This window comes from Centruroides vittatus, unplaced genomic scaffold (assembly GCF_030686945.1).
Source record: "Centruroides vittatus isolate TY-2023 unplaced genomic scaffold, ASM3068694v2 contig_634, whole genome shotgun sequence".
Taxonomy (NCBI): Eukaryota; Metazoa; Arthropoda; class Arachnida; order Scorpiones; family Buthidae; genus Centruroides; species Centruroides vittatus.
In genome coordinates, this window is record NW_027122389.1 from 1020905 (window position 1) to 1046095 (window position 25191).

General features: G+C 33.9%; 1 protein-coding gene across 2 annotated transcripts in view; it reads right to left on the bottom strand.

Annotated features, from left to right (window-relative positions):
• Positions 1-2045: 2045 nt before the first annotated feature.
• Hmgcr (HMG coenzyme A reductase) overlaps positions 2046-25191 on the bottom strand; it is a 91203-nt gene continuing 68057 nt past the window's right edge. For both annotated transcript variants that reach the window (XM_067275790.1, XM_067275791.1), the window contains exons 12-22: positions 22161-22355; positions 18677-18835; positions 16951-17036; positions 14310-14381; positions 10678-10783; positions 8596-8702; positions 5906-5969; positions 4861-5001; positions 3086-3244; positions 2381-2535; positions 2046-2319 (exon numbers count right to left, since the gene is read on the bottom strand). In XM_067275790.1, coding sequence (XP_067131891.1) covers positions 2262-2319; positions 2381-2535; positions 3086-3244; positions 4861-5001; positions 5906-5969; positions 8596-8702; positions 10678-10783; positions 14310-14381; positions 16951-17036; positions 18677-18835; positions 22161-22355 — 1302 coding nt within the window. In that variant the 3' untranslated portion in view covers positions 2046-2261. The remainder of the gene's footprint in view (positions 2320-2380; positions 2536-3085; positions 3245-4860; positions 5002-5905; positions 5970-8595; positions 8703-10677; positions 10784-14309; positions 14382-16950; positions 17037-18676; positions 18836-22160; positions 22356-25191) is intronic.

Sequence of the window (25191 nt, forward strand, 5' to 3'; positions counted from 1 at the left end):
TACACAAAGTACCGTGCCAAATTTCGTTTATCTTCACTTCGTCCCGCGATATTAAAAGATACACCAACACAGAATTTTTTGTCGATTTTTTGGATTTAGGTCTCAAAACGTGAAGATTTGCAAAGGACTCGGAGGGTCAAATCTAGCACGATTCCAATACTTTCCCCGGTTATGTATAGACAACTTGCGTGTGACGTATTGGAGTCCCGGATGTACGGTACTGTACGCGTTGCCCGTGTGCATTTTTCCCGGCGCCGTATTTGTGACGTTTCCGTTCCGTTATAACCAAACATTAACTGGGGGAAAACGTAAACTTCGAGAGGTTGGCCTAACGGATCTTCGGGTCGGCCCGGTCACTGCTCCGAAATTCGGCTTAGAATGATTCGTACGCTTCTGTGTGGTTAATAAGGCGTAACTCGAGATCCGCGTAGGAAAATCGGATAAAGCGCGAAAGGTACTCCTAGTAGAGGCTAGATCTTTTGTTATAGTCGCGTTCCTCGTCGAATGAAATTATTATTACCGTATATCTCGGCAGATAAGACGATAGTCGAATCATAAAAAAAGGGCCCCCAAAATCCGGGTCGTCTTATAGAACAGATACAAAAACAATTAGATTGAAATTTATATAAATTAAAACCATTATAAAAAACGGACAAACCGTATTTACTAGTAGAGAGTAGGGCATGTCCACAAAATAGAATAGCCCGTACGACGTTTTTGCGTCCGTCAGTGCGAACGTTTGCAACAATAGCGAGGAAGAAAAGAAAATTTGTTCATTCGAAAAATTACGAATAGGACATAATTCCGCATAAGCTATAGTGTTATTATTCGGACGACGATCGCCGATCTAAATTAAATTCAGAGACCGTCGATAGTTTGGGGGTGGTCTTATAGGACAGATATATGCTAAAACTATAAAACTTTGACGAAAATTTATACCTCGTCTTATCTGCCGAGATATACGACATTTGGATGGATTATGAAGAAACCCAGAGGGAAGGTATTCCCGGAAGCGAGAGATAGTGCCGGACCGGGGACCCCCCTATTATCGGGAAATGCCGCCATCCCGCAACTTCGTACAATTACCAGAAATTACTCGTAAACGGACGGCACGGGACCGGACTAATCATTCTTTTAACTACGTTCGGCCGTTCGCGATTACGAAATATAACTTTGGAGAAAATACGTATATATTGGGTACGATATAAAAATTAAAACTTATTTTCGTTAATTCGTCGCATTAAAAAATTTTTATTCCCGCCCTTTCGCAGTCTTTCTGTCCCGCTTCTCCGTTTTCCACCGCCACCCATTAAAATGGCCGAGCGATCGAGGTGAGGTGGCAGCTTACCGCTCTGGGGGACCCGGATTCCAATCCGAACGGGTGAAATATCCCCGGGAATTTTTCGGGAGAGGTCCGTCCGGATACGTCGGGCCCGTCCCTCACCACTCGGCCGCCCCATTGTGGGCTGGCCCAACCCGTAATGAGCTGGTTGAGGCTCTCTTAGCGCCCACAGAGCGGAGTTTAAAAAATACGGCATTAAACGTATTATTAGGAAACGTCAACGATAAATCGGTCTAGTCCAACGTCTTCGTCTTTTCCCGCGTCGAGTTCGAAAGAGAATTTCCTCGCCGGAAATTCGGCTTCCGGCCGGAAGAGCGCCGCCGCTCCGGTTAGATACTACGGTCGCGCCGAAGATACGTCTTCCGCCGCCGCCGACAAACGGTTTGCACCTAAATTTAGGGAGAAAGGTAAAGTCTGCCGCCCGGGTAACGGAGTTTCGCAACGGGTACCGTTTTCCGCGGACGGAAGAACGAATATTTTTTTAATACGCATCGCATCCGGTTAGTTTTAGGGAGTATTTCCGGTCCGTCGGAGACCCGACGAACCCGAAATTTCTGTCGGGGGCGCAGTCTTTCTCCCGCCGTAGGAAAAACGGAGGAGGGCCGTTGGGCGAAATAAACAAAAGGGAAAGGACGGGGAAGATTGGGGACGGAGGTTTGACCAGTTTTATTGGAATGGTAAAAAAACGAAACGGGTAAAAAAATAAAATAAGCGCGATTTTAATCGGATGGTTAAAAAACATACGGCCGGGAAATTAAATTTCCCACCGGAGTACCGGAAAGGCGGCATAAAATTTTACACTCGCGCCCGGTAAATCGGTAACGGTGTTCCAAACGTCGTCTTCTTCTTAAACCAAACGCCCGCTAAGAGTCTCGGCGTGCAATGGTGTGGGAAGGAAAAAGCACCCGGGGGTAGTGGTTCAGGCCGAGGCTTCTTTCCCGCCGCATTCTGGTCGCTTTTCTTTTCCGGTGGGGGGCCTGAAAAGAGAAACCGGAGGTTAAATTGGTCCGGAGAGGAGAAGACGAAGGACGGACTCACCTGTTGTAGGTCAGGTGCGACTTGACCAGGTGTCCGGCGCCCAGTGCCGACACCAGGGAGAGTTCTCCGGCCAGGACGGTGGCGCAGACGATGCGAGCCAGAACCGCCGCGTTTTCTCCGGGATTTTCCCGACAGGGACCCCGGACGCCCAGAAGCTGCAATAAAAACCGATCTTCGATTAAACCCTTTGGCGGAAATGCCCTTTCCTCCTTCCCTATATCGTTAAATTTCTTTCCGTCGTTTTATTTCTAGCAGGCAGAGATTATCACCCGGTAAATTTCCCCCTTTCCCGCACCGCTCCGTTCTAAAATTTTAATACGGGTATCGACGAAACTTTAGTTAACGGGTGACCGTGGGAAACCGCCGGCTCCTTCGGTACCCGCCAATTTAGCGGAATTAACTCGCTCTACCCGTTTAATACATTAAACGGATTTACTAATGGAGCGATCTTCGTCCAACCATTTAAAGCCGGCGGCATTCCAATACCGTTTCGTTACATATTGTCTTTCGATGTCGTCGGCCGGTCGCCTCTCGAAACGTTAATTTAAAAGTTATCTCGACCGACCGGCTACGGGGATAATTACTAAACTGTCTTTTAATATACGTTAATTAAAAGAAAGCCGCGCTTTCGGGTAGAAAATCCGAGATATTTCGACCGAATTGCCGGCACCCGACGACGGTAGAAACGTAGAGAAAAAGTCTTACCGACAGGCAGGCGGCCTGGGGCGGTAAATTGGTTCCGCCGCCCACCGTCCCGATCTCGATCGACGGCATGGTGCAGCTGACGTGCAGATTCTCCCCCTCGGGTCCGCGACATTCCATCAGCGTTATACAATTGGAACTTCCCACGTTCTGCGCCGGATCCTGAAAGACATCCGTAAACGCTAAAGGTAAAAAGCCACCCCAGGTTTTCCGGGTAATTTTAAGATTACCGCCTCGTCGACTTATTTCGGAAAGTCTAAAAAAAAAACGTTAGCCCGTAACTCGCCTAATCGCGTTACCCGGTCGATTCCAGACCGTTATTTAACTCTAATTCTTCCCGCGGTATTCGCAATATTAAGCCGGATGCACACGTGCGGCGCGGCGAGGAAAACCGGCAGAACGACGTCACTTTTTCACGCCGCAGAAGTCGACGTTGTGCCGCTTTTCTCGTGCCTCGAAAGTTGGTCGAATTCTATCTTTTGCGGCGACCGCCACCAAGACGCGTTTCTATCGGCCAATAACAGTTCGTCTGGTAGTCACGTGAGAAAATACAACCACGTGGCGTTTTAATGGCGGAAAGTTCGACTCGATTAACCGAGATAACAAATATCAGAATAAAGAGGAAAAGATAATAAATAACACGAATTCTACATAAATAATCATATATAATTTAACTCGAAGAACGAAACAACCGAATCTTACTCGAAATAGTATTCTTTATCGAGGAATGAGCCTATTTTGTACACCAGTTCTTTCTCCATCCAAGAAAATATCTCTAATCCAAAATCTGCCGTACAAAACCAAATTTGTAAACACGTGGATAGCGGCGGTGTGGGTATCGTTCGGCGTCTCGAATACCGAACGCGTGCGCCGAAACGTAAGCGGATTGCCGCTTGTGTGGTTGCGCTGCCGCGCGGCCAAGACGCGTTCGCAACCCCGCACGTGTGCATCCTCCTTTAAGGAGTTTTTCGAAATATTCAAACAGATTCCTTCCGATTTCTTAAACCGGAAAATCTCCCGCACTCGGGACCGTTTCCGACACTTTTATCTTTTCCTCCGAATTTTCTTCGAAATTATTTTATAGTTAATTTTTTGGCCGTTGGGACGCACTATCGCAGTCGGTTTTAAGATCGTAGCGCCCTCGCTCCCATCGAAATGATCATTTTATTCATTTTTAGCACGCTCCACTATAGTGGTCGAGCGCTTACGCTACAACTTTTGTCCGTCCGTCTAGAACGGACAACACTTAGTAACGAAAGTGAAGTCTATGTTCCGTTCAATTCATTTGCGCCAAAGGGTTTACCGTATAACACGAGTTTATCGAATATTAAAATAGAAAGTGAAGCGACTGAAGTAAATAAAAAACTTTCCTACGTATGTTACGTTTGTGGACATAAATTCGATTTATAAAACGGCACGCCCGCATTAAAGTTCTTCGAAAAGGGAATGGGGTTTTTCGGACCTAAGAGACGAACGCCGACCGTGCCGGGGCACTGGCGTCTTTAAAATAGGCCTTCGTCCCAAAGAAGTTACTCGGTGCACTCCTTTCGACTATTAATTTAAGTAGGAAAAAATTGGACGCGATCAAACGGAACCGACAACGACGACGGAAAAACGTCGTAAGAGTATCCTAACGATAAATGTACCGTGGGTCTCGATTGGCGCCGGCGTTAACTACCGAAACGGCGACTCCGTCACCCCTAAACAGATTTAAGCCGGGATGTATTTTAATCGCGTTACTCCGTTTATACCGTATTTGGTTTTTGTGCGCCGCTCACCTGACCCGTGGCGATGTAAACTGCGGTGACGATGTTAGAAGCCTGAGCGTTAAAACCTCCGATGCTTCCGGCCATGGCCGATCCCACTAAGTTTTTACCGGTGTTGACGTCGATCATGGCCTGCGCCGTTGTCTTCAGAACCTTAAAATCGTCGTTAAAAAATACGATTAAATTTCCGGCAATTTCTTATTTCACGTTTTTTAAATTAATTATGTTTTTATTTTTTAGTTTCGGTGTAAAAACCGGAGTTTCGATTATTATTTTATTATTTTTAACTGGCTACTTACAGTACTGTATTTAGTAGTCGGTAGACCCAGTGGGTCGTACGGCAACCGGGGTCAAACACGAAATCAAAACTTTGTTTAACCCCGAAGTTTGACTGTATTATACAGTAGACCCCTATAACACGGGTTCGTATAACACGGCGAAAAAATTGCCATCGTGTTCGTATAACACGCTAAAGAGACTCGTATAACACGGTAAAACATCATCGCCGACTCGTGCCGCGACAGGATTGGTCGAATCTGGACCGATACGGGACTTTGCACAAACCGTCGAGTTTAAACGAGCGGCGGATCTACTAAATGCCATTTATTATTTAACGGCCATAAAAATTATATATATATTAATGATGTCTCCGAGGTTCGACGAATTTTTCGCAGAAAAATAACTTATCGGGAAATACGCGCCCGCCGTTCGACGAACCGCTCCGCGCCGAAAACAAGCTTAAGCGATGGCGTCGTCGAACGGTGCACATTCGGTAAGTAATCCTACAATTTTTTGTTTATAGAATAGTTTATATGGATTATTCCCAAAAAATTAGATGCGATTTGGAAATTTTGAGTCAAATTAGTCTAGAATCGATTAATTTTATGGAAGGAAACCTTTCGAACGGCCGTGGCCCCTAAACTGCACAAGTGCCGGGCCGTGATCGGCTCGTGTATTTAAGTGACTCGTACAACACCGAATTCGTATAACACGGAACGTATCTACCGTGTTGTAGGGGGAGTCTATTGTAGTGTAAAAATTAACGAAATTTTCTCACCTCTTTAACAACTTTTCCAGGAATTTCTGCTTCACACACTACAGATTTTCCTCTTCCTTCAATCCTAATTAAAGAAATTTTAAAGTTACTATAATTCATTTTTAACGGTAATAAAAGAAAATATTCCTTAACATTCGCGATTAAGTGTACTATTCAAAAATCGATATTTCTTAAATAAAGTTCAAAGAATACAAAGAAGTATCGGGTATTCGTACCGATACGAATGCTACCGATATACGGGATGGTCCATTTTAATCAATCCACTGGAATAATTCAAAAAATGTGCATCCTAATAAAAAAAATTTAACCGAAAATGTTAACTTCGAGGGGGCCACAAGATGGGACTACCGGTTTTGTCATAGATGGTGCTATAATCGGTAAAAATGGGTCGACTTCATTTTCTTAAATGGAAACCCCAATTTTTTTATTGCACGTTATGATTCTAGATCAAAAACGAAAACTTTTATCTAAAATATTCTTTTGAAAGATGCTCTTGTCGGAAGTTACCACCGTCTGAACTTTTATGCCGTCGCCACACTATTCGCGAGTCTGCATCAATTAAATATCTGTGAACTTCGTTGAGAAAAAAGGAAGTAATATACTAAAAATAATCGTTACAAAACTATTATTATTTGGTGGAATTATTCTTTTTCTTCAAATAATGAACCGATATAAAAAGTTGTGCCACAGTTTGAGGTCGTTTTAAATTTACTTAATACATTTTTTATTTTAATTAAACTTTTAGCAGAATGCTAAATTAGCACGAGTAGCCGTCGTAGTTTTCGCCTATGGCATACTATGCTCGAAGACGTCTCCGTTATACCGAGCGTACAGATTTATTAATAATATTTCCGACAGAGAATCAAACGTTTCGAGGTATGTTTGCACATTCGTATCTGCTCTACTTGTTGGTTCCTGTTCGCAGACATTTTTTAAATATCACCGGAAACAAAAGTCGAGCAAGTCAAATCCAGCAATTATGCTGGGCATTGTATCGGTGCTCACTGTGCACTCCACCCTCTATTAAAGCGAGTGCCTATTTAAATAACTTATTACAATTTGTGTATAGTGGGACTCTGCTCCGTCTAACCGAATCCACGTTCTTTGCCTTACGTGAAGATCGACATCTTCGAGCAAAACCACTAGTCCGTCTCTTATAAACTCCAGAAAGTTTTGTCCGTTCAAATTTCCACAAAAAAAATATGAACGGATCTATTAGTGTAAAACATTATAAATACATTAGTTACCAAGTTCTTGTATCAGTTCATTATTACAAGAGAAAATGATTCTACCAAATAATAAAAATGAGAGTATCGTAGAAACTAAAAAAATGTCAACAATAAAATAAAATTCTCACCTTATGTAAACTCCACCAACAGATTTTAATAAAGCAAAAATGTTTTTGCCCCAAGTTGATTTAAGATCTAAATTTAATGAAATTTTGAATAAATTTCAAATAAATATAAAATTAAATAAAATTTAAAACATAATACACAACATTTACTTTTTCATTGAATTTAAATTTTATATGATCTATTTTATGTTTTAAATTTTATTTGTTCTTTTCATTCAAAATTTTGTATGTTCAACAGTTGGACAATTGAGAAACATCTATCAACTTAGGTTGAAGATGTTTTTGCTTTATTAAAAACTTGTTGCTGGAATTTATATATGGTGTGAACTTTATTTTATCAAATAATAATAGTTTTGTTATGACATTCGTAGCATTTTCTTCCTTTTTTTCAATAAACTAAACAGCTATTCACAGATGCACACACACGCATAGTGTAGCAACCGTATTCAAAGTCTCAACCTCCGATAAGGGTATCATTCAAATTTTTTGGATGTTTGTTTGTTTGTTTGTGAAATGTTTTAAATGTTGAAAGTTTAAATAACAGCATACCTAAAAACTGGAACTGTACAACAGTGAAACTAACACCTATGTGTAATTTCCGGCAAATAACTGTCGTGTTCTACCTTTCCTCCGCAATTTAGAGGCCCTCGTCTGGAAACGAAACAAAAAAGTAACAGTTCTATCGTTCTACAGAAAATACCGTCGCGTTTAAAATAGAAATCCGAAATATTCGAAACGAGGTTCGACGGGAATGGCGACCGCGCGATTCGAATCGAAGCATTTAAAGGATAAAAATAAAAATAAGCGAAAGCCTTCCGGTTATTTTTATTATTATAATTTAAACCGTCGCCGCCGCTCGTGTCGAGCATTGTTTTGAATGTTTGGTATTTCTATTTTAAATGTAACGGTATTCTCTGTCGAACGATAGAACCGTTTCTTCTTTTCTGTTCTGTTGTATTATTTTTTAGATGTAATACCGAAAAAAATCACTAAGACACTGTGATTCGAAATGCAATTATATTAGAGAGAGAATAATAAAAAATGAATCAAATGCCAGAGTAGTTACTTGGGTTGCTGTGGTTCTACACAATTGAAATTCAGAATAGAATATCTGTACCAAAATCACTTGGTTTACAAATTAAGAAAGAAACAACAGAATACATTTATAATCTAAATTCCACTAAAATAATTAATATTTATTATTTAATTTTTTACAATAATTAAAATATTCTGTCTTTAGACAAAAATGCTGTAAAAAATCATACAAATTAAAAATTTCATAATTCAAAAATAAAAGATTGTAGCTTGTATTAAACTTATTAAAATTATTCCTTACCAGTTTATAGCCGAAGGCTTCTTGTCTGTACAGTAATTTCCACTAATACTTAATATTTCCATTTCGGGAAATTTGTTTTGTAATTTTTGTAAACAAACTTCGGTGCCCTATATATAGATTAAATGCTATTAAATTTATACATTAAAAATTATCGTCATTCTTACAAATTCTAAGCTTTACATAAAAATCTTTACATCAAAATAATTTAATAATTGGGCTGCAATTTAAAAAAATTGTAGACTTATAAATTCTCACCGTCGCCCGTCTGTCCTTCCTTAATCTCGAGATCAGAGTTACGTACGCGAAAATCAAGACCGGACATAAAAAGCTTAGGGGCAGGAGATCCCAACGAACTATATACGAACTTCCGATGCAAACTGTTGTATTATTTCAAGTTATTACAATTTAAATATTTCCCTCGAAAGGAGTTAGATACGCGACTGGCACGACTCCGTTGCTAATAAAAGAGTACGATGCACGAGGGCAAGATACTATTAATTTGAGGTGGAGGGCATATATTTTAAATTAAATAAATTAATAAAATGGGTTAAAAATTGCAAAATTACAAATAACAGCTCATTTATTGTATGTATTTCAAAATTTTACAAGCTAATTTAAATAATCTTAATAAATTTTAATTTAATATAAATACAATACTTCTAATCTTAAATATAAAACTTTTACTTCCAGTAGTAGTATTATATTAGTAGAAATTTAATACTACTTCTGGAACACTTTTAATACTACTTAAAAATATTAAATATTTTTAAATACTTTTAGATGCAAATTTCTTCCTCATCAGAATAATCCAACAAATGTACTTGTAACTTTCTCACACTTTAATACATACTAACATTAAACATTATTTTCGTCAGTTTTCAAGCTTTTTAATTTAATTAACAAGTTAAAGGCACTGACTTAAAAATGCTTGCAAGTTAGATATGTTAAATAAATTTAAACATCTGAGAATTAACAAGAAAAGTCTAATGTAAATTTGAATTTAATTGTGAATGAGCAAATATTTATTGTGACATCATAATGCCAGGCTGCAATTTTTAATCATATTTTTAATTTATTTAATTTAAAATATTTGCTCCCCCCTCAAATTAGTAGTGTCTTGCCCGTATACATCACACTTTTCCTGTTAGCAATAAAATCATGCCGGTCATCTATCTAACTCCTACAGGAAAAATTTTTTAATTGAAATAATGAGATTTTCTGTTTGCATGCATTGGAAGTGTATATATAGTTAATAGTCTTGCCCTAAGCTTTCCGTATCTGGTCTCGGCTTTCATCTATCTAACTGCCGTTCTCAAATTATGTGAGTGAGTATTATTATAATAATTCTGTTAATTTCTTCAAATTGTTTGAATTCGGCAAACAAAAGAGAAGAAAATTAACAGAAATTTAAATTATTAAGTTTATTCATTCTTGTCCTGCTCACACTATGGTTCAAAATGTTCACCTTTACGTTGCAGAAATTCATAAATGCCAGGGACGTAGAGAAGTTTCCAACAGCATAAATATATGCCATCAAAAAAAAATATTTAGAACAAATTAAAATAAAAATAAAATACAACCACTTAATTTTCTGCAAAACACATAATCAATTGTAAAAAATTTGATATCCCAAAATTTAATATTTTTAAAAACAGTTGAAATTGGATTTTTCTAAAATGAAAAAGGTGTTAACACCTCTTCAGGTGTTCTTTTTCATTTTAGAAAAATCCATAAATAGGGCCAAAAAACATTTTGTAAAGGTTAAAAATAAGAAGTTACCCAGAGAAAGGGTAAAACTTTGAATTTAAATTGAGAGTTGAATAAATTTAAATTCCATTAACTTTGTTTACTGATTTTTATATTAAATTTCTTATAAATTATCTGTTAAAATATTTTATAATATTGTTTTGAATTATATTTTTATGTATTTCATATAATAAAATTATTGAGTATGTCAGACTTCTAATGGGCATGACAAGTCTGTTGTAAACTTAGCACCAAAAACCAAAGATTAAATAAAAAGTATATTCGTAACTTTCTTCATAAAATTTATTGCATTTGGCTTTCGTTAACATTACTTACTTTTGATAACATATTCATTCCCATTGCATCTCCAGTAGTGGCAATAAATCGGATAAAAACGTAATGCCCTGCAACTCTCACATGAAGTCTTTTCAACTTGGCAAATCTGCAAAAATTAAATTAAATACTATTGTTTATTGTGAATAACTACTGCATTAACAAAATGAAGCATGTTGGAATTTTCATCTACAGTAATCAAAAACATTAAAAAGTTTAAAATTCACAGAATTAATTAGCATAAGATAAATAATGAATTAAATAAACATAATAAGTAATAAAATCTGTATGTATATTAAAAGCAAAATGTTCCGTCACTGCCACATGCAAATAATGTAAATTTTAAAATTAATTTGATTTATAAGTTGATAATTTCAAATAACTTTTAAATGGCTTTTAAAAACATTGTTTTAATTTTCAGTTGATTTAATTTTAATTATAATTAATTAATTTCTCAACCACACATCCTCAGCAGTAATGTAAATCACATACACCACCTTATATTGCCAAGGAAAATGTTTAATAACAACAAATGTTTTCAGCTTGGTCTACAAGCCATCTTCAAGCATTACATTACACTCTATCATTAGAATATAACATTCTAATGGAATTTTAAATAAAACAAATTTAAATATGAATTATAGAACACAAAACCACTCAAATTAATTATAAAGGATGAAACATATAATATAATTACAATGTGTAAATATACAATCAGAAGCCAAATATGAAAAATATATAGAAAGATTACTTTGACCCAAGGGCAATCTACAACTTGGTATCTTTTAGTTTTCTCTCCACAATGTACTGTACTTCCATGCTGACTGTAACCCTTTAGCATCCTTAGTGTTCAGAACACCTGTTCATTACCCTGCTTTGTATATTTCTAACTTTTTCATTGCTATCAATAGTGAATGCACTGGTTTTATGATGTCAGTCCTCTCCCATTACTCCCTTCCCCTTACAATTGAGCCTTCAACGTGTGCCACGATGGACAACACTGCACAACACTGTCTTTTTTGATGATGTATTTATGTTCTTTAAAGCATACTTTTGAGATTTCTTTTTGTGACCCTGATTCTTTCTTGAACCTAACTGTTTGTTTTCATACAGAATTCTATAGACTCCTGCTCGTGCTTCTTTTTTTTTTTGTCTTTCCTTTGTCATTTCTAAGATGTCTGTAAATGGTGAGCACTCTTTTGAATACCAGTTCCGATTCTTTACAATCTGCAATCTCATTCATGATGCTCTTTAAGTTTTTATTATATGTGAACTTAGATATCTTATTATTTCTTGTTTTCATTCCTTCTTTGTTTTCATTCGTCTTTCTTAAACCTTTTAAAGAGATTTAATTAATATGCCTTTGTGTCCTTAACTTAATTTAAATTTATCTCGTCTACTAGTACTTTATCAAGTAACAGGACTTATTATACTGGATTTATGGAATTTATTTCTAATCTGTAAGACCTAATTTCTGCATCCATAAATCCAGTATAATAAGTCCCGTTAATTCATAAAGTACTAGTAGACGAGATAAGTTTAAACTTTTGACGAGATCTTCGACCAATTTCTTTTTGTATTCCAATGTTACGGTGATTTAGATAAGAGAGCTTATTCTGTCATTAATGCCAGTACAATACAGAAAAGCTCTTCTGATCAGTGGTCGAAAAGTTGAAAGTTTATATGCGTGTGGATCACTGGAGTATGACAGAATATGTACATTCAATATGTGAGTGTATTGATTGATTAGATTTTAAACACTGGCATGCAACAGAGCGCGATCTGCCAATCAAGATCTCCAGAAAGGCACTTATCTTGGTATGTGTCTTCCTGGAGATCTTTTAATTTTTGGAAATGGACCAGTTTTCCTTATGAACATGAAGAAAACCTGGACAACTTCACAAATCAGCTTCTTGGCTCAAGCTTGAACTCAAGCCTATTATCAGTGTTTAGGAATCAAATCTGCTTAGCCACTGGTGCATCAGTCTTTATCGTAACGAGAGACTGCTCAGTCTCGATCGAAATTTGATTCCAGATTCTTCACAATGGCAGTCTGGAACTATTGCACAGTCATGAAGCCAGCTTTTAATGTGTTGAGAAAACCAAAGAATGTCTGTGAAATTTGTTCTCAAAAGCTTCAACCAGTTACTATAGCATGAACGCAAAGTGCAGAGACAATAATAAAAAGCTTATGGTATTGCGTCAAAGTGCCAAGCTTATCTTCACCAAAGAGTAACTCCTAAAAAAATTTGACTTTCGTTTTTAGTGCAATATTTGTTTACATCTCAGATGTTCTTCGAATATCAATGTGTAATTTGATTAATTTGACTAATTAAGTTTTTTCACTGCTTTTCTATTGGTTAAGAATTACTATATTTATGACTACTTAACACTGCTTCTATAACATAATTTAATTTTTAAACAGTAAACAGAAAAAAAAAAAACAAGATCAGAATCTAGCTGCAACAAACTAAAAGTGGAAAAGAAAACTGCAAAAATGTAATTAATACAATCATTACAGATAATTTATTATTCATTGGTTTAAGTTCTTGGGGCAGGATTGTATGCATTAATTCAAGATGACTGGTATTTTTCCAAAATTCATATTTTAAAATTCTATTATATACTCAAGTTTAATCAGCTATCCATAGAAAATTAACTACAGTGGTACCTTGTATTTCAAACGCTTTAGAGTTTGAAAGAAAAATTCATCAAAAATTTGCCTCAGAGTTCAAACTGTGTGTAGTGACAAAAAATGCACTCAAAGTGTAAATGCAATCTGTTGTGTCCCCAAGTGCGTATCACCTTTTATGAAAAAATTCCATCCAATTGAATTATTCAAAATAAGCCCTCCACACTTCCGACAAATGGCAGAAGTTAAACGATAGTGTGTGAGAAATCCCACACTAACTATTGCTTTTGGAGGAACTGGGACATTTTCCTCCATCAAAACAGGAAGTTCCCTTTTCAACTTCACATAATTTTGTAAAATAGATAAATTTCTATCAAAATAAATTTAATAAATATTTTAACAAAATTCGATCTAACAATAAAAGGTCGTCTCTGCCAAAGAAGACTTTTAGTTCCTGGTATTGAAAAGGGCAGAAATAACGTTTTTGTACCTTCTGTATTTTATACACAGCGATACCTCAGTTTTCGTCGATAATCCGTCCGAAAACAATCGGCAAAATCAGAAACCGACGAAAACCGAGGCAATTATTTCCGTACGAATCAATGTAAATCCAATTAATTCATTCTAGACACTCCAAAATATATACCAAAAACACATTTTATAGGGAATTAATAGTGTTAAATACTAAAAGCAATAAGGAATTAATATAAAAGACTAATTAGCATAAAGATAAAAGCATTAAGATTAAAGATAAGATAATTAGTATTAAGATGAAAGCAATGGAATTGTTCGGCTAGACACGTGGGGTAATGTCTTGTCTTGTAGAAGCTAGTTGGACATAATGTTTACTTAATGCAGATCTTGTTTAAGACTGAAAACATATGTCAAGTTTTACATTAAATTTCATCACTGGATGTTAAAGGTTTCGTTGATTGAGATTTTCAATTAGCATCTGACTAATAAATTAATATACAAATGTTTATTTTAAGATAAACAAAATTACCTGCTTGTAGAATCAAACACTGATTTCAAATATTTGAAATTTTCTTCTTCATTTAACCAATTCATAACATTTCTATAAATTATAAAAGAAATTATTATTAAATAATTTTAATTATATCAAATTCTTCAAAATGTTTAATATTTTATTTATCAAAGTCTGAGGAAAAAAATCTTTCTTCAATTATTTTGAATAAGAACACATTTTATTAATAATGAAAATATGTAAATTTCCATTTCTGTTTCTCAACATTACTATATTAAATTGAAAAAGCTTTCAATGCACTAATTATCTGAAATAATAAAGATTTAAACATTACCCAATTTCTAATTAAAACCAAACAAACTACTGGATTATGGGGCTATATTATGACTAATTTTTAATAATTAATTAATAATTCTGAGTATCCGAAATAATTGGGATGGAACACTTTCGAAAGAACAATTGCACTCAGCAGGGAAAGAATGTACAGATGAATACCAAAATAAAGTGAAGATATTAAATTCAATTCCAGTACAAAGTAAAAAAAAAAAATAAGGAATAGAAATTTAATATGTACAAATGACTAGAAATAATACATATATAAACATCTACCAAAACCCAATGCTTAGCAAATAGACACCCACAATTGCCATAAATAATTGGGCTATATTTTGGAAATATTAATTATGAATAATAAATAAATTTGGCACTAGGGGGAGACGTTAGGCACCATCTCGTATTAAATTTAATAATTATAATGTTTAATTAATTAATTTAGAATAAACTGGAAGAAAAGAATCGGCCCGAAGCGGGACTCGAACCCGCAACTCCACTTATTGCACGGATGCGTTGCCAGTTATGCTGCCCGGACCTTCGGCCGATCTCCTCTTCCAGTACATATAAGCCTAATGTATACAACCATCAATGGTTAATATGGTACCGACCGGAAACCGTATTAACCACCCAAAGTTGATGTTTATGGCAGAGGGCATGGATGTGTCCCAAATTGGCACCATATTAACCGTCAATGATTGTACATTGGGCTTATACATACTGGAAGAGGAGATCAGCCGAAGGTCCGGGCAGCATAACTGGCAACGCGTCCGTGCAGTAAGCAGTAAGTGGGAGTTGCGGGTTCGAGCCCCGCTTCGAGCCAATTCTTTTCTCCCAATTTATTCCAAATTAATTAATTAAATATTATAATTATTACATTTAATATGAGATGGTGCCTAACGCCTCCCTCCAGTGCCAAATTTATTTGTTATTCATAATTAATATTTCCAAAATATAGCCCAATTATTTACGGCAATTGTGGTGTCTATTTGTTTAGAAATAATAAAAAATTCATCTAATTTATTAAAAAGTAGCACAAGTCTTTTCTTTCAATCTATAATGTAGCAATGAAACTTTGAATTCAAAATAAAATATACATAATAGTAAAATAACAAGATAGTTCAGTAGTGGGCCTATAGAAAATTGTCGACAATCGTTATTACGTAGACTGTCATTTTTGAAATTGTACTATATGAAGCCAATTTTGGTTAATTGATCCTTTGGATAATCAATGCTCTACTGTATAAATAGTAAAAGCTTTCAATGTTTTCAAACAGAAATAGAAATTACACAAATATAAACATCCATAAACCTGACTTAAATTAATGCCAAATGACAACAAGATTACATCACGTTATATTACTCCTACTAATTACTAATTAAATGCCAAGTAATTTGGCCTAGATGTAAAACAAATCAAAATTAAACTAGCGACAAATGCCCAGTGTTTCCCAGGAACTCGGGGAAGGGGTCGAGTTGTCCCCGTAGGAACTCCCACATCACACATAACTCCTGTAATGAGTATATGTCTCCCACATACTAACAGAGGGTAATTATGCAAAATTTGGTGCAACTCAGTCAAAGGGTTTGGAAATTTGTGGAAGATGAAATCAGGAAAAAATGAGGGTTCAAGTTTTACAAAGTAACATATTTTTTTGGAGGATTGCAGAGATTGCTAACTATGCAAAATTTGTCCAGCTCGCTCAAAATATTTGGGAGATAGGAGATGAAATTGGAGAGAAAGAGTAAGGGATCCTAGTTTTATGGTAGTCTATGTTCCTTGTGGGGAACGGGAGAATAACTATGTGGAATCTAGTCCAGATTAGTCAAACAAATTGGGAGTTTGTACAGAAGATAAAATCAGAGAGGAATGAGGAGTCAGAGTTTTAAGGTATCTTACGTAATGTAAATCGAACTGCAGTAAGCTTTCCAACAGTCCCTTGATACAGATGTATTTTACGACAATTGCAGATTTCTTTTAGGCATTTTATCACCAATAAGGCTCACTTGCACATGTGTATATCCAAAAAGAAACTGAAAGAACTCAATTTATGTAGGTAGAAACCTGATAACAAAAGACTAATTCTTATTTTTAAATAATGGCACGATAGGATTAATGTCAATACAATAAACAGATAAAAAATGCTACAGGCCTACATACAAAAGTTTAGGAATTTTAAATTCTTTATTCAATTTATTTAATCTCAGATAAGATAAAATTATTTAATCTCAAGAAAAAAAATTATTTGAATAATTTTTTTCTAACACCTTAATAGAAAAAAAAATTAAACAACTTTTATAAGACTAAATAATTTTGAAAACAACATACACGGCTTGTTGAACGGAAGGTAATCTTACGACGGGACCTCTTGTCATGCCGTCTCCGGTAACATTACTTTTTACACCACCTGAAAGCTGAATACAGATCAATTTAAATATAATTTTGTTTATATAAAAATATTGAAGTGCTACATACAAAACTTAATCAAGATTATAAAAAATTAATAAAAATTCTATGTAATTTAAAAAATATTTTGTTTTCCTATTTTAACTTGATTATAAATTTTGTAATTTTTAAACCATCTGCAAATGATAAAATTTTATATAATTATTTTTTAATGCTTTAATTTTATTTACTTATTATTTTATAAAAGATAAACAATAATAACAACAATCTTTATTGAACGTATTAAGCATATGCTCATTACAGAGGTTAGTTATTTACATATATAATATATGTTGATAGACTTTTAATATTAACTCATAGATGTAGATTTGTTAGAAAATTAATAACAGAGTAAATACAGTTTAAAATACCTACAAAATTATCATTCCCTAACCAATAACAACTCTTGTTATTATCAGTGTAAAAGTCCCAAATTAATTGACTATGTATCAATGAAAAACAAAATTTATTATAAGTAAACGAATTAGTAAAAAAACCCCAAAAATGCATTAATGATAATAAACTACATAAAAAGTATAAAATTCATAACTATAATTAATTCAATCAAAAATGAAACCAAAACAAACATTCAGGAAACTTCCAGACAGTAAGAAAACTTAACTCTAACTTAAAATTTAATTCTCCATAAAATAGTGACAAATTAAAGGCAGAAACTTGATTAAAATCAACAAAAGAAAATTTTTACCGTGTAAATCGCCTAACGTCACACCAAAGAAACATCAGAAAATCCTTCTTTTCACTCGTTCTGAAACATTTTTTCATGGTTTCGAAAGCTTCACCTCGTTGTCTTCATCGTTACTGGGGTTATTATACACCTTGGTGTGATGTTACAATTAGCTATGCCACTCTAACTCATTTACATACTTATGCATTACCAATTATCCTCTTTTCTTCGCAATCTTTTAGTTATACTAGTCTCCTATCTTTTCAAAGAAATTCTCCATTTTTGTAAATCAGTGACAAAAGGATTAAAAAACAATTCTTTAACTCTATTCAGAGATTGCTTAATTACTCTATTCTGAGATGCCTTGTTTGGTTGATGACATCAGTGTTACAAGTGTCTGTCACGTGAATGGTAAGAATTTTTAGAATGTATTATTTTACAATTTTGTTGAGATGGTGTGTAATTTTCATCCTTTAAACAAAATAACATGTTTCCAAAATAAATAGTAACAATAACTAAAAAGCCCCAAAAATAAAAGTTAATGTTCAGACTTGACTCCTTAGAAAGTTGAGGACTACCTATATTCCAGTTTTTGTATGCATGTATTAGAATGTTAAAACATGCTACTGTACTGTTAACATTAACAACTAATGTTGACAACTAATCTTGTTAACATATATTATGTTAACAAGATTAGTTGTTTTATCTGTTAAGCATATAATATAGGCATAACAGACACAATCCTCTGCATAAACACATACCTATCAAAACATTACTTTTATAATTCAATAATAAAAGCTAAGGATATTAATAATTTACGTTGACAGAATTCATAATTCAATTTTTAACAGACTTATCATTAAAGATAAATAAAAATAAATTAATTTATCAATCATCAGAAGAAATTTAATAAAGTTCTCTTACACTAATTGCACGACATCCCCTGTTAGTGCTGGCAACCAAGCAACCTTCTGTCGTTGCCATTGGAATGTAATAATTCTTTCCATCCAGCAACAAAGGTCCTGCAATTCCCACTGGAAGTGGCATATATCCAATTACATTTTCACAGCAGACACCCATTACCTATTTAACAATTTAAATATCTTCATATTAATACATATTTCTACTACAATTTAAAAATAAAAAGATTACTTTAAACTTTTACAAAATATTAATTTATTACAAATTTATATTACAAAATTTCTACTAAGTCAAACTAGCCACAGCAATTAACTTAACAAATCAAACTGTACATCTTTGACAATATATAACAGTTTCCAGTTTTTGAATTGGTCAACAGGCCATCTTTAGACATAAAAGACATTTGGCAGTCCTCTTACATTCTTTTACGGCAAAAGATGGCCAATAACTGTGTAGAAAACATTTGCATTTCCATAAACTGTTAACAATTGTTAAAAGTGTACGATTTGCTTTAGTTTTAAAGCAAATATACGGTACAATCTCGATAATCCGACCATACGTTAATTTGGCATACCAATAATCCGACACTAGACTCTCGGGTATTACCGGTACAGCCGTCGGACGATAGACAAGCTTTCTGCTAGTTAAAATGCAAAACGTATTTGAAACTTTTTAAAAATAAAATGCAATGGCATTCTATTTATAGAACGATTTTTCCATTCTACATTTCCCGACAAGGGCCGACGAAATAGTAGCCGAAAACGTTTGAATATTGAATTTTTGCTAGAAATTTTGCATTGTGTAATTCTTATCTGTAGTTAAAATGCTAGTTCCTACTAAATTTGACCATTTTTCTACTAAACATGGAATGATATCAAGCCCGAGCTTGGGCACGATATTAAAGATTGTTGGGCACACCATAAAAGAAAACACAATACTATATAAATATAGTATTGACCTCCAAAATTTTCCACCAAAAATACTGTATCTCCCACTAAATTTAGTGGAATCCACCAACTTGGCAATAACAGCACATTCAAATATTTTTATCAATAATCCAACTTTTTTCATTGCATTAATAATTGACTTCATGCTTTTAAATTCATTTATGTGCTCAATTATTTCATTATGTCAATCGAGTCATATTAATGATTTAAACACAATAAAAATGTGATGAATTTTATCACATTTTTATTGTGTTTAAATCATTACTTTATCAAAATGTGTGAACGTCCAATAGTCTAACACTGTTCCAGACTCGTGCGTCGGATTACCAAGATCATACAGAACTTTAAACAAATATCGAAAAAAATTGCAATAGTACAATTAAAAGACAATTTTAAACATTCAAAAATGTTTAGATTTATTTTCATTATTTTCTTTTCTCATCAGCAGATAAATAATAAAATTATAACTGGATTATATCTATTACTTTTATATTACAATTATTATTTGAAATAATAAAAACAACAATTCAGCTTTATAAAATTATTACAAATACTTTTCATATATGTCATAATGAACTGCACACTGCACAACTATTTTCATTAAATTTTTTTAATAGCAATAATTTTTCTTATAAAAGCTATATTTAAAGAGATTCTGATGATCTCTCAATCGCTAAACACATTAATTTAAAGCAGATTTAAGAGAATTAATTGAAAGATTACCAAAGAATCTAAAACTAGCTAATTATTTAAAACAACTGAAGTTGAAGAGACAAAGGTTCCTACAGAAAGTCCTGATTATCAAGGATTTTCATATCTGAAATAAGTGTTTTTAAAGATTTTCAGAAAGATATTCATTTTTATTAATTAATAATATCTTTCTGAAAATCTTTATGGCTTTCTATTACAAAAAATCCTTTTTAAAATTTTTTAAATTCTTAAAAATATCAAAAGAATTCAGTACATCCCCAAACAGATCTTTTTCCCCAACAGATAAATCTGCTATGTTTTCATTTCTACCATAAAAGTATTTGTCTTGTTCTACTGAAAATTAATTTGGAAGAGAATTTGTACTTCTCTTGTAATTCTATTTCTTTGTAATTCAGAGATCATTTCAAGAGTATTTTATCTATAATTTGTAAGAAATGATATTTACTTCAGCAAAACATACAGTGGTACCTCAAACTTTAAACAACTCTAACTTCGAACATTCTAGAATTTGAATCCAATAATTCAGCAGTTCGTTTGGTTCTAAAAATTTCAAAACTATAGCGTCAAAATGTTTCTAATTAGAAATTTCTAAATTAACTGTATTGTATTTTTATATAATAAGATTAATATTTTTTCTGTAAGTTGTGCATTTTTTGCATTTTAACTCAGTTTTATTTTAAAATGTAAGAGCTTAAAAAAATCTAAGAAATTAATTTCTTAAATTAAACTCTAAATACAGTTTTAGTGTTATACTCACACCGAGTAATAATAGTAGTAAAAATTAATTTTCACTGTGTATGGAGTTATTAATAGTTTTCTTTTCGAGTGCTTTCGATGAATATATTTTTGTCGTCTTCGGGTGAAATAAAAACTTTTAAATCAAACATATACGTTCGAAATGGAAAAGGAACACATAATTTTAAATAAAATTTTTTTGGAATAAACTCGATACGAATCGGCTATAAATTTCGAATACGTACGATATTATACGAGCGATGTAATACGGCGCATGCGTGGTCCACGTCCACGTCGACGGTGGGACAGACTACGTAAATCGCCGTTTAACCATTTATATAGGGTAATCCGTACGTTGGGCAGTTCCAGAGTGAGTGTGTTACACGTTTCCGAGGTTGTTACGAATAGAGCAAGGTAAGAAATGAGGAGTTTACGCAGTACCGTTGGAAAATCCCGTAATGGGGAGCAATACGAGGTACATTGGGGCCACGGCAAGAATGCTTGCTAACTGCCTAGCCAAACACCAGGATGATGTGGCCAAAGGAAGGTATACGACAGAGCTCGCAAGAAAGATGCACGATCTGAATTACGACCCGTTGTGGACCAAATCTACAATACTCGGAGCCTGCAGACCGAAAATTCCTCTTTATATGGGAGGCTCTATTCGTAAGAACCTCGGAAACGTGCAACACACCCACTCTGGAACTGCCCAACACGTGGATCGCCCTATATAAATGGTTAAACGGCAATTTACGTCGTCTGTCACACCGTCGACGTGGACCGGCACCACGCATGCACCGTATTACATTGCACGAATAATATCGCACGTATTCGAAATTTATAGCCGATTCATATCGAGTTTATTCCAAAACCATTTTATTTAAAATTACATGCATTCCTTTTCCGTTTCGAACGTATATGTTCGATTTAAAAGTTTTTATTTTGCCCGAACACGACAAAAGTATATTTGTCGAAAGCGCTCGAAAAGAAAACTATTAATAGTGCCGTACACAGTGAAAATTTATTTTTACTACTAAACTCTAAATTTTACATAAATAGATTATTTAGTTTATTTCTGGGGAAGAAAAACTTACCATTTCATAATTATAATTCGTAAAAGGAAGCTCATTTAACGCATCTTCACAATTTACTAATTTAGAAATAAATTTTCTCCGAACGACGACAGCACGTTCACAATTTCCAAGATCACTCTCCAGTTTGTGAAGGGACAACTTTTTATTTTTGAGTAAAATTAATAATTCTTCATCTGTGAAATTTTGAATATCAGCCTATATAAAATGTAAAATAAATTTATTATAAAATAATCTTTCTATAAGTTATCAGTTTATTAATTTTCAATCACTTTTTGTTTCTGACAATATATTTCTATTGGATAAATTTTTCTGAATCTAACCAAAAAGTCACTGGGAAAGTAAAATATGCTTTATTTCAGAACACACAAAATACATTCTACAATAAATGTTTTATCAATATGATTGAGTTAAAGGAATAGACTTCTAGTGCATTAAATTCCACTCTAACACTGTCAGAAAAATATTGGAACGAAAAACAGAGATTCATCTCTGTCTAAAAAAAAATTAGTGTCAGTACACATTTATGATGACAGAATTGTTTTTACTGAGCAATTGCTGGTAAACACTGCTGGAACTGCTGGAGCAACTAGTAGTACTGGCTATCAATACTTTTTATAGTAATTCCAGCTGAAAAATCTCTCTGAAAAAATAATTTTGAAATAAGATCTATGATCAACAAAAATAATCAATAAATCATCTTTATGGGTTCTTTGGTTCCATGAAATGAACTGTATAAAAATAGCAGAGATAGAAGACCCCTCTCAAATTAAGTGGATTATGTTTTATTCTTACTTCAGATTAATTTTGATGATACTGATAAATTTTTTTAATCTGTAAGAGTATAACATGACATTACATCTGACAGGAATACAATGAATATGGATAAAAATGTCTTTGAAACCTTTGTAATAATTTCCAATATTTACATATTATGCATATTGTTATACCAACAAAATTCAAAAGGTTTCATCATAACAGAAAATATATAATAAATATCTTATTAATAATACCAAAGTTTTTCATAATTTTATAAATATTTATCAGAAATCTTCTAATTAAAATTTATAGATATATAACTTCACTTCATCTAACACCAGAATATAATCAATTACATACCTCTAAAAACCTGTTACCGGTGTGTAATTAACATCAAAATGAAAAAATTAAATTTCACGAATGTTTTAGAACCTTCCGAGGTTCTTTTTCGAGAGGCAACAAATTTCTGTCGAAACGTCTTTAAATACAATTATTATTTGTATTTAAAGAAAAATTAATATAAATTTAATTTTTTCATTTTGATGTTAATTACACACCGGTAACAGGCTTTTAGAGGTACAGTACATGTACAGATATATAGATACTAGGGAGCTTTGCTCTCTGCTCACTTTGCTCATTAGTCCTCATAAGTCTACCTCTTATTCCCAATATAGACCATTTGTAATAAAAATTTTGTAATGATTCATTGGTTTCTAGTGCTGCTGTTTATACTTTTATTTCCCTTTCTTTGTGTATATATAGTATATCTATAAATGTCTTGCTGCACTTTTATCTATAAATACGGTTATTCAATTTTTATTTGAGAAATTTCAGGGGCTGATTCTTCAAACAATTTCAACAATAAAAGTTTGTATAAACATATCATCCTCCACATTGATTGATGTCTATGCATATATTAAACATCCTATAACTTTAAAACTATGCTGTTTTTTAACATTAGCAAAGCCTCTTCTACATGGCTTACAGAATTCTGTTTGTTTTCTGTTCAATCAATTTTGATTAAACTTTGCCATTTTGCATTAATTGCAATGAAGAATCCAAAAACATAATAAAAAATGGGGGTCCATGACTTTGTTTTTGAGATATAAGGTCATAGCACAAGCATGCATGACAAAGCAATACCACATGAATTGCATGACTTTGTCAGGCAATGTTCCATGGCCGCTAGCATGTCTTCTTTGGCTTTATAGCAATGGTTCCTGCAAACTACAAAAAAAAAGGAGACAAGCTATAAAAAAGGACATTGTACATATATATATATATATTAGTTACTCATTTTTATCACAGAAACCTTTTTTCTGATGACAAAGTTAAAATGAAAATATTTGTTATTAACCAAAAATTTGTTCTAGTAGGTCACGATTGTTTGGTAGAGTATCAAGGTATCGTTGTATTTGATATACACGATAGCATCAAGGGATTAATTAACTGTGTTAATCAAGGAATATATATATAAAGATCTATGTACAGTAGAGCATCGATTATCCAAATACCAATCAACCCAAAACATCGGTTAAATGAAAGCATTCCAGTCGGCACATTCAAATTTCTGCTAGTGCTGTGGCACTGCAATATTTGGCCACGTCTTGGGCTACTCCAATATTATTTTTGTTGGTGTGTGTGTTTTAGCTGGCAGCTGGCATGACCATAAGAGAGTACTTAAAGATGTGCCAGTATTTGAACAAGGCTTTTTTCCCCTTGTGTGGAGTGGTGAGTTTTGCTCATTTTGTATGGTGTTTTTCTGATGACTGTGTCCCGTGCATGTATAGAGGATGGAATCAGAATCTGTTTTCATTAGAGACAATAAGTTTGGGTTTGTGAATTCCACACTTGTAACAGATCATGCTATATGTACTGTAGTTGTTGTACCATTCGCAATGGTGACTAAACATAAACACATTGTTCTCGGTGTTTTCGATAAACTTAAAATAATAGACCAGTTGAAGAGTGGTGCTAGTGGATCAAGTTTAGCTCGGGAATATGGATTTGGATATGCCACAGTATCGGACATTAAAAAGAACAGTGATGTCATTAAAAAATTTGTGAGTGTACTTGACAGTGAAGACAAATGCTTGCACAGAAAACAGTGAAAATGGCAGAAAACCAGGATTTAGACACTGCAGTTTATACATGGTTCATGTAGGTACGTAGCCAAGGACAACCAATAGTGACCCTTTGATTAGTGAAAAAGCTCTTGAAATAAACAAGAAACTAGGGGGTAATGCTGATTTTAAAGCGACTACCGGCTGGCTTA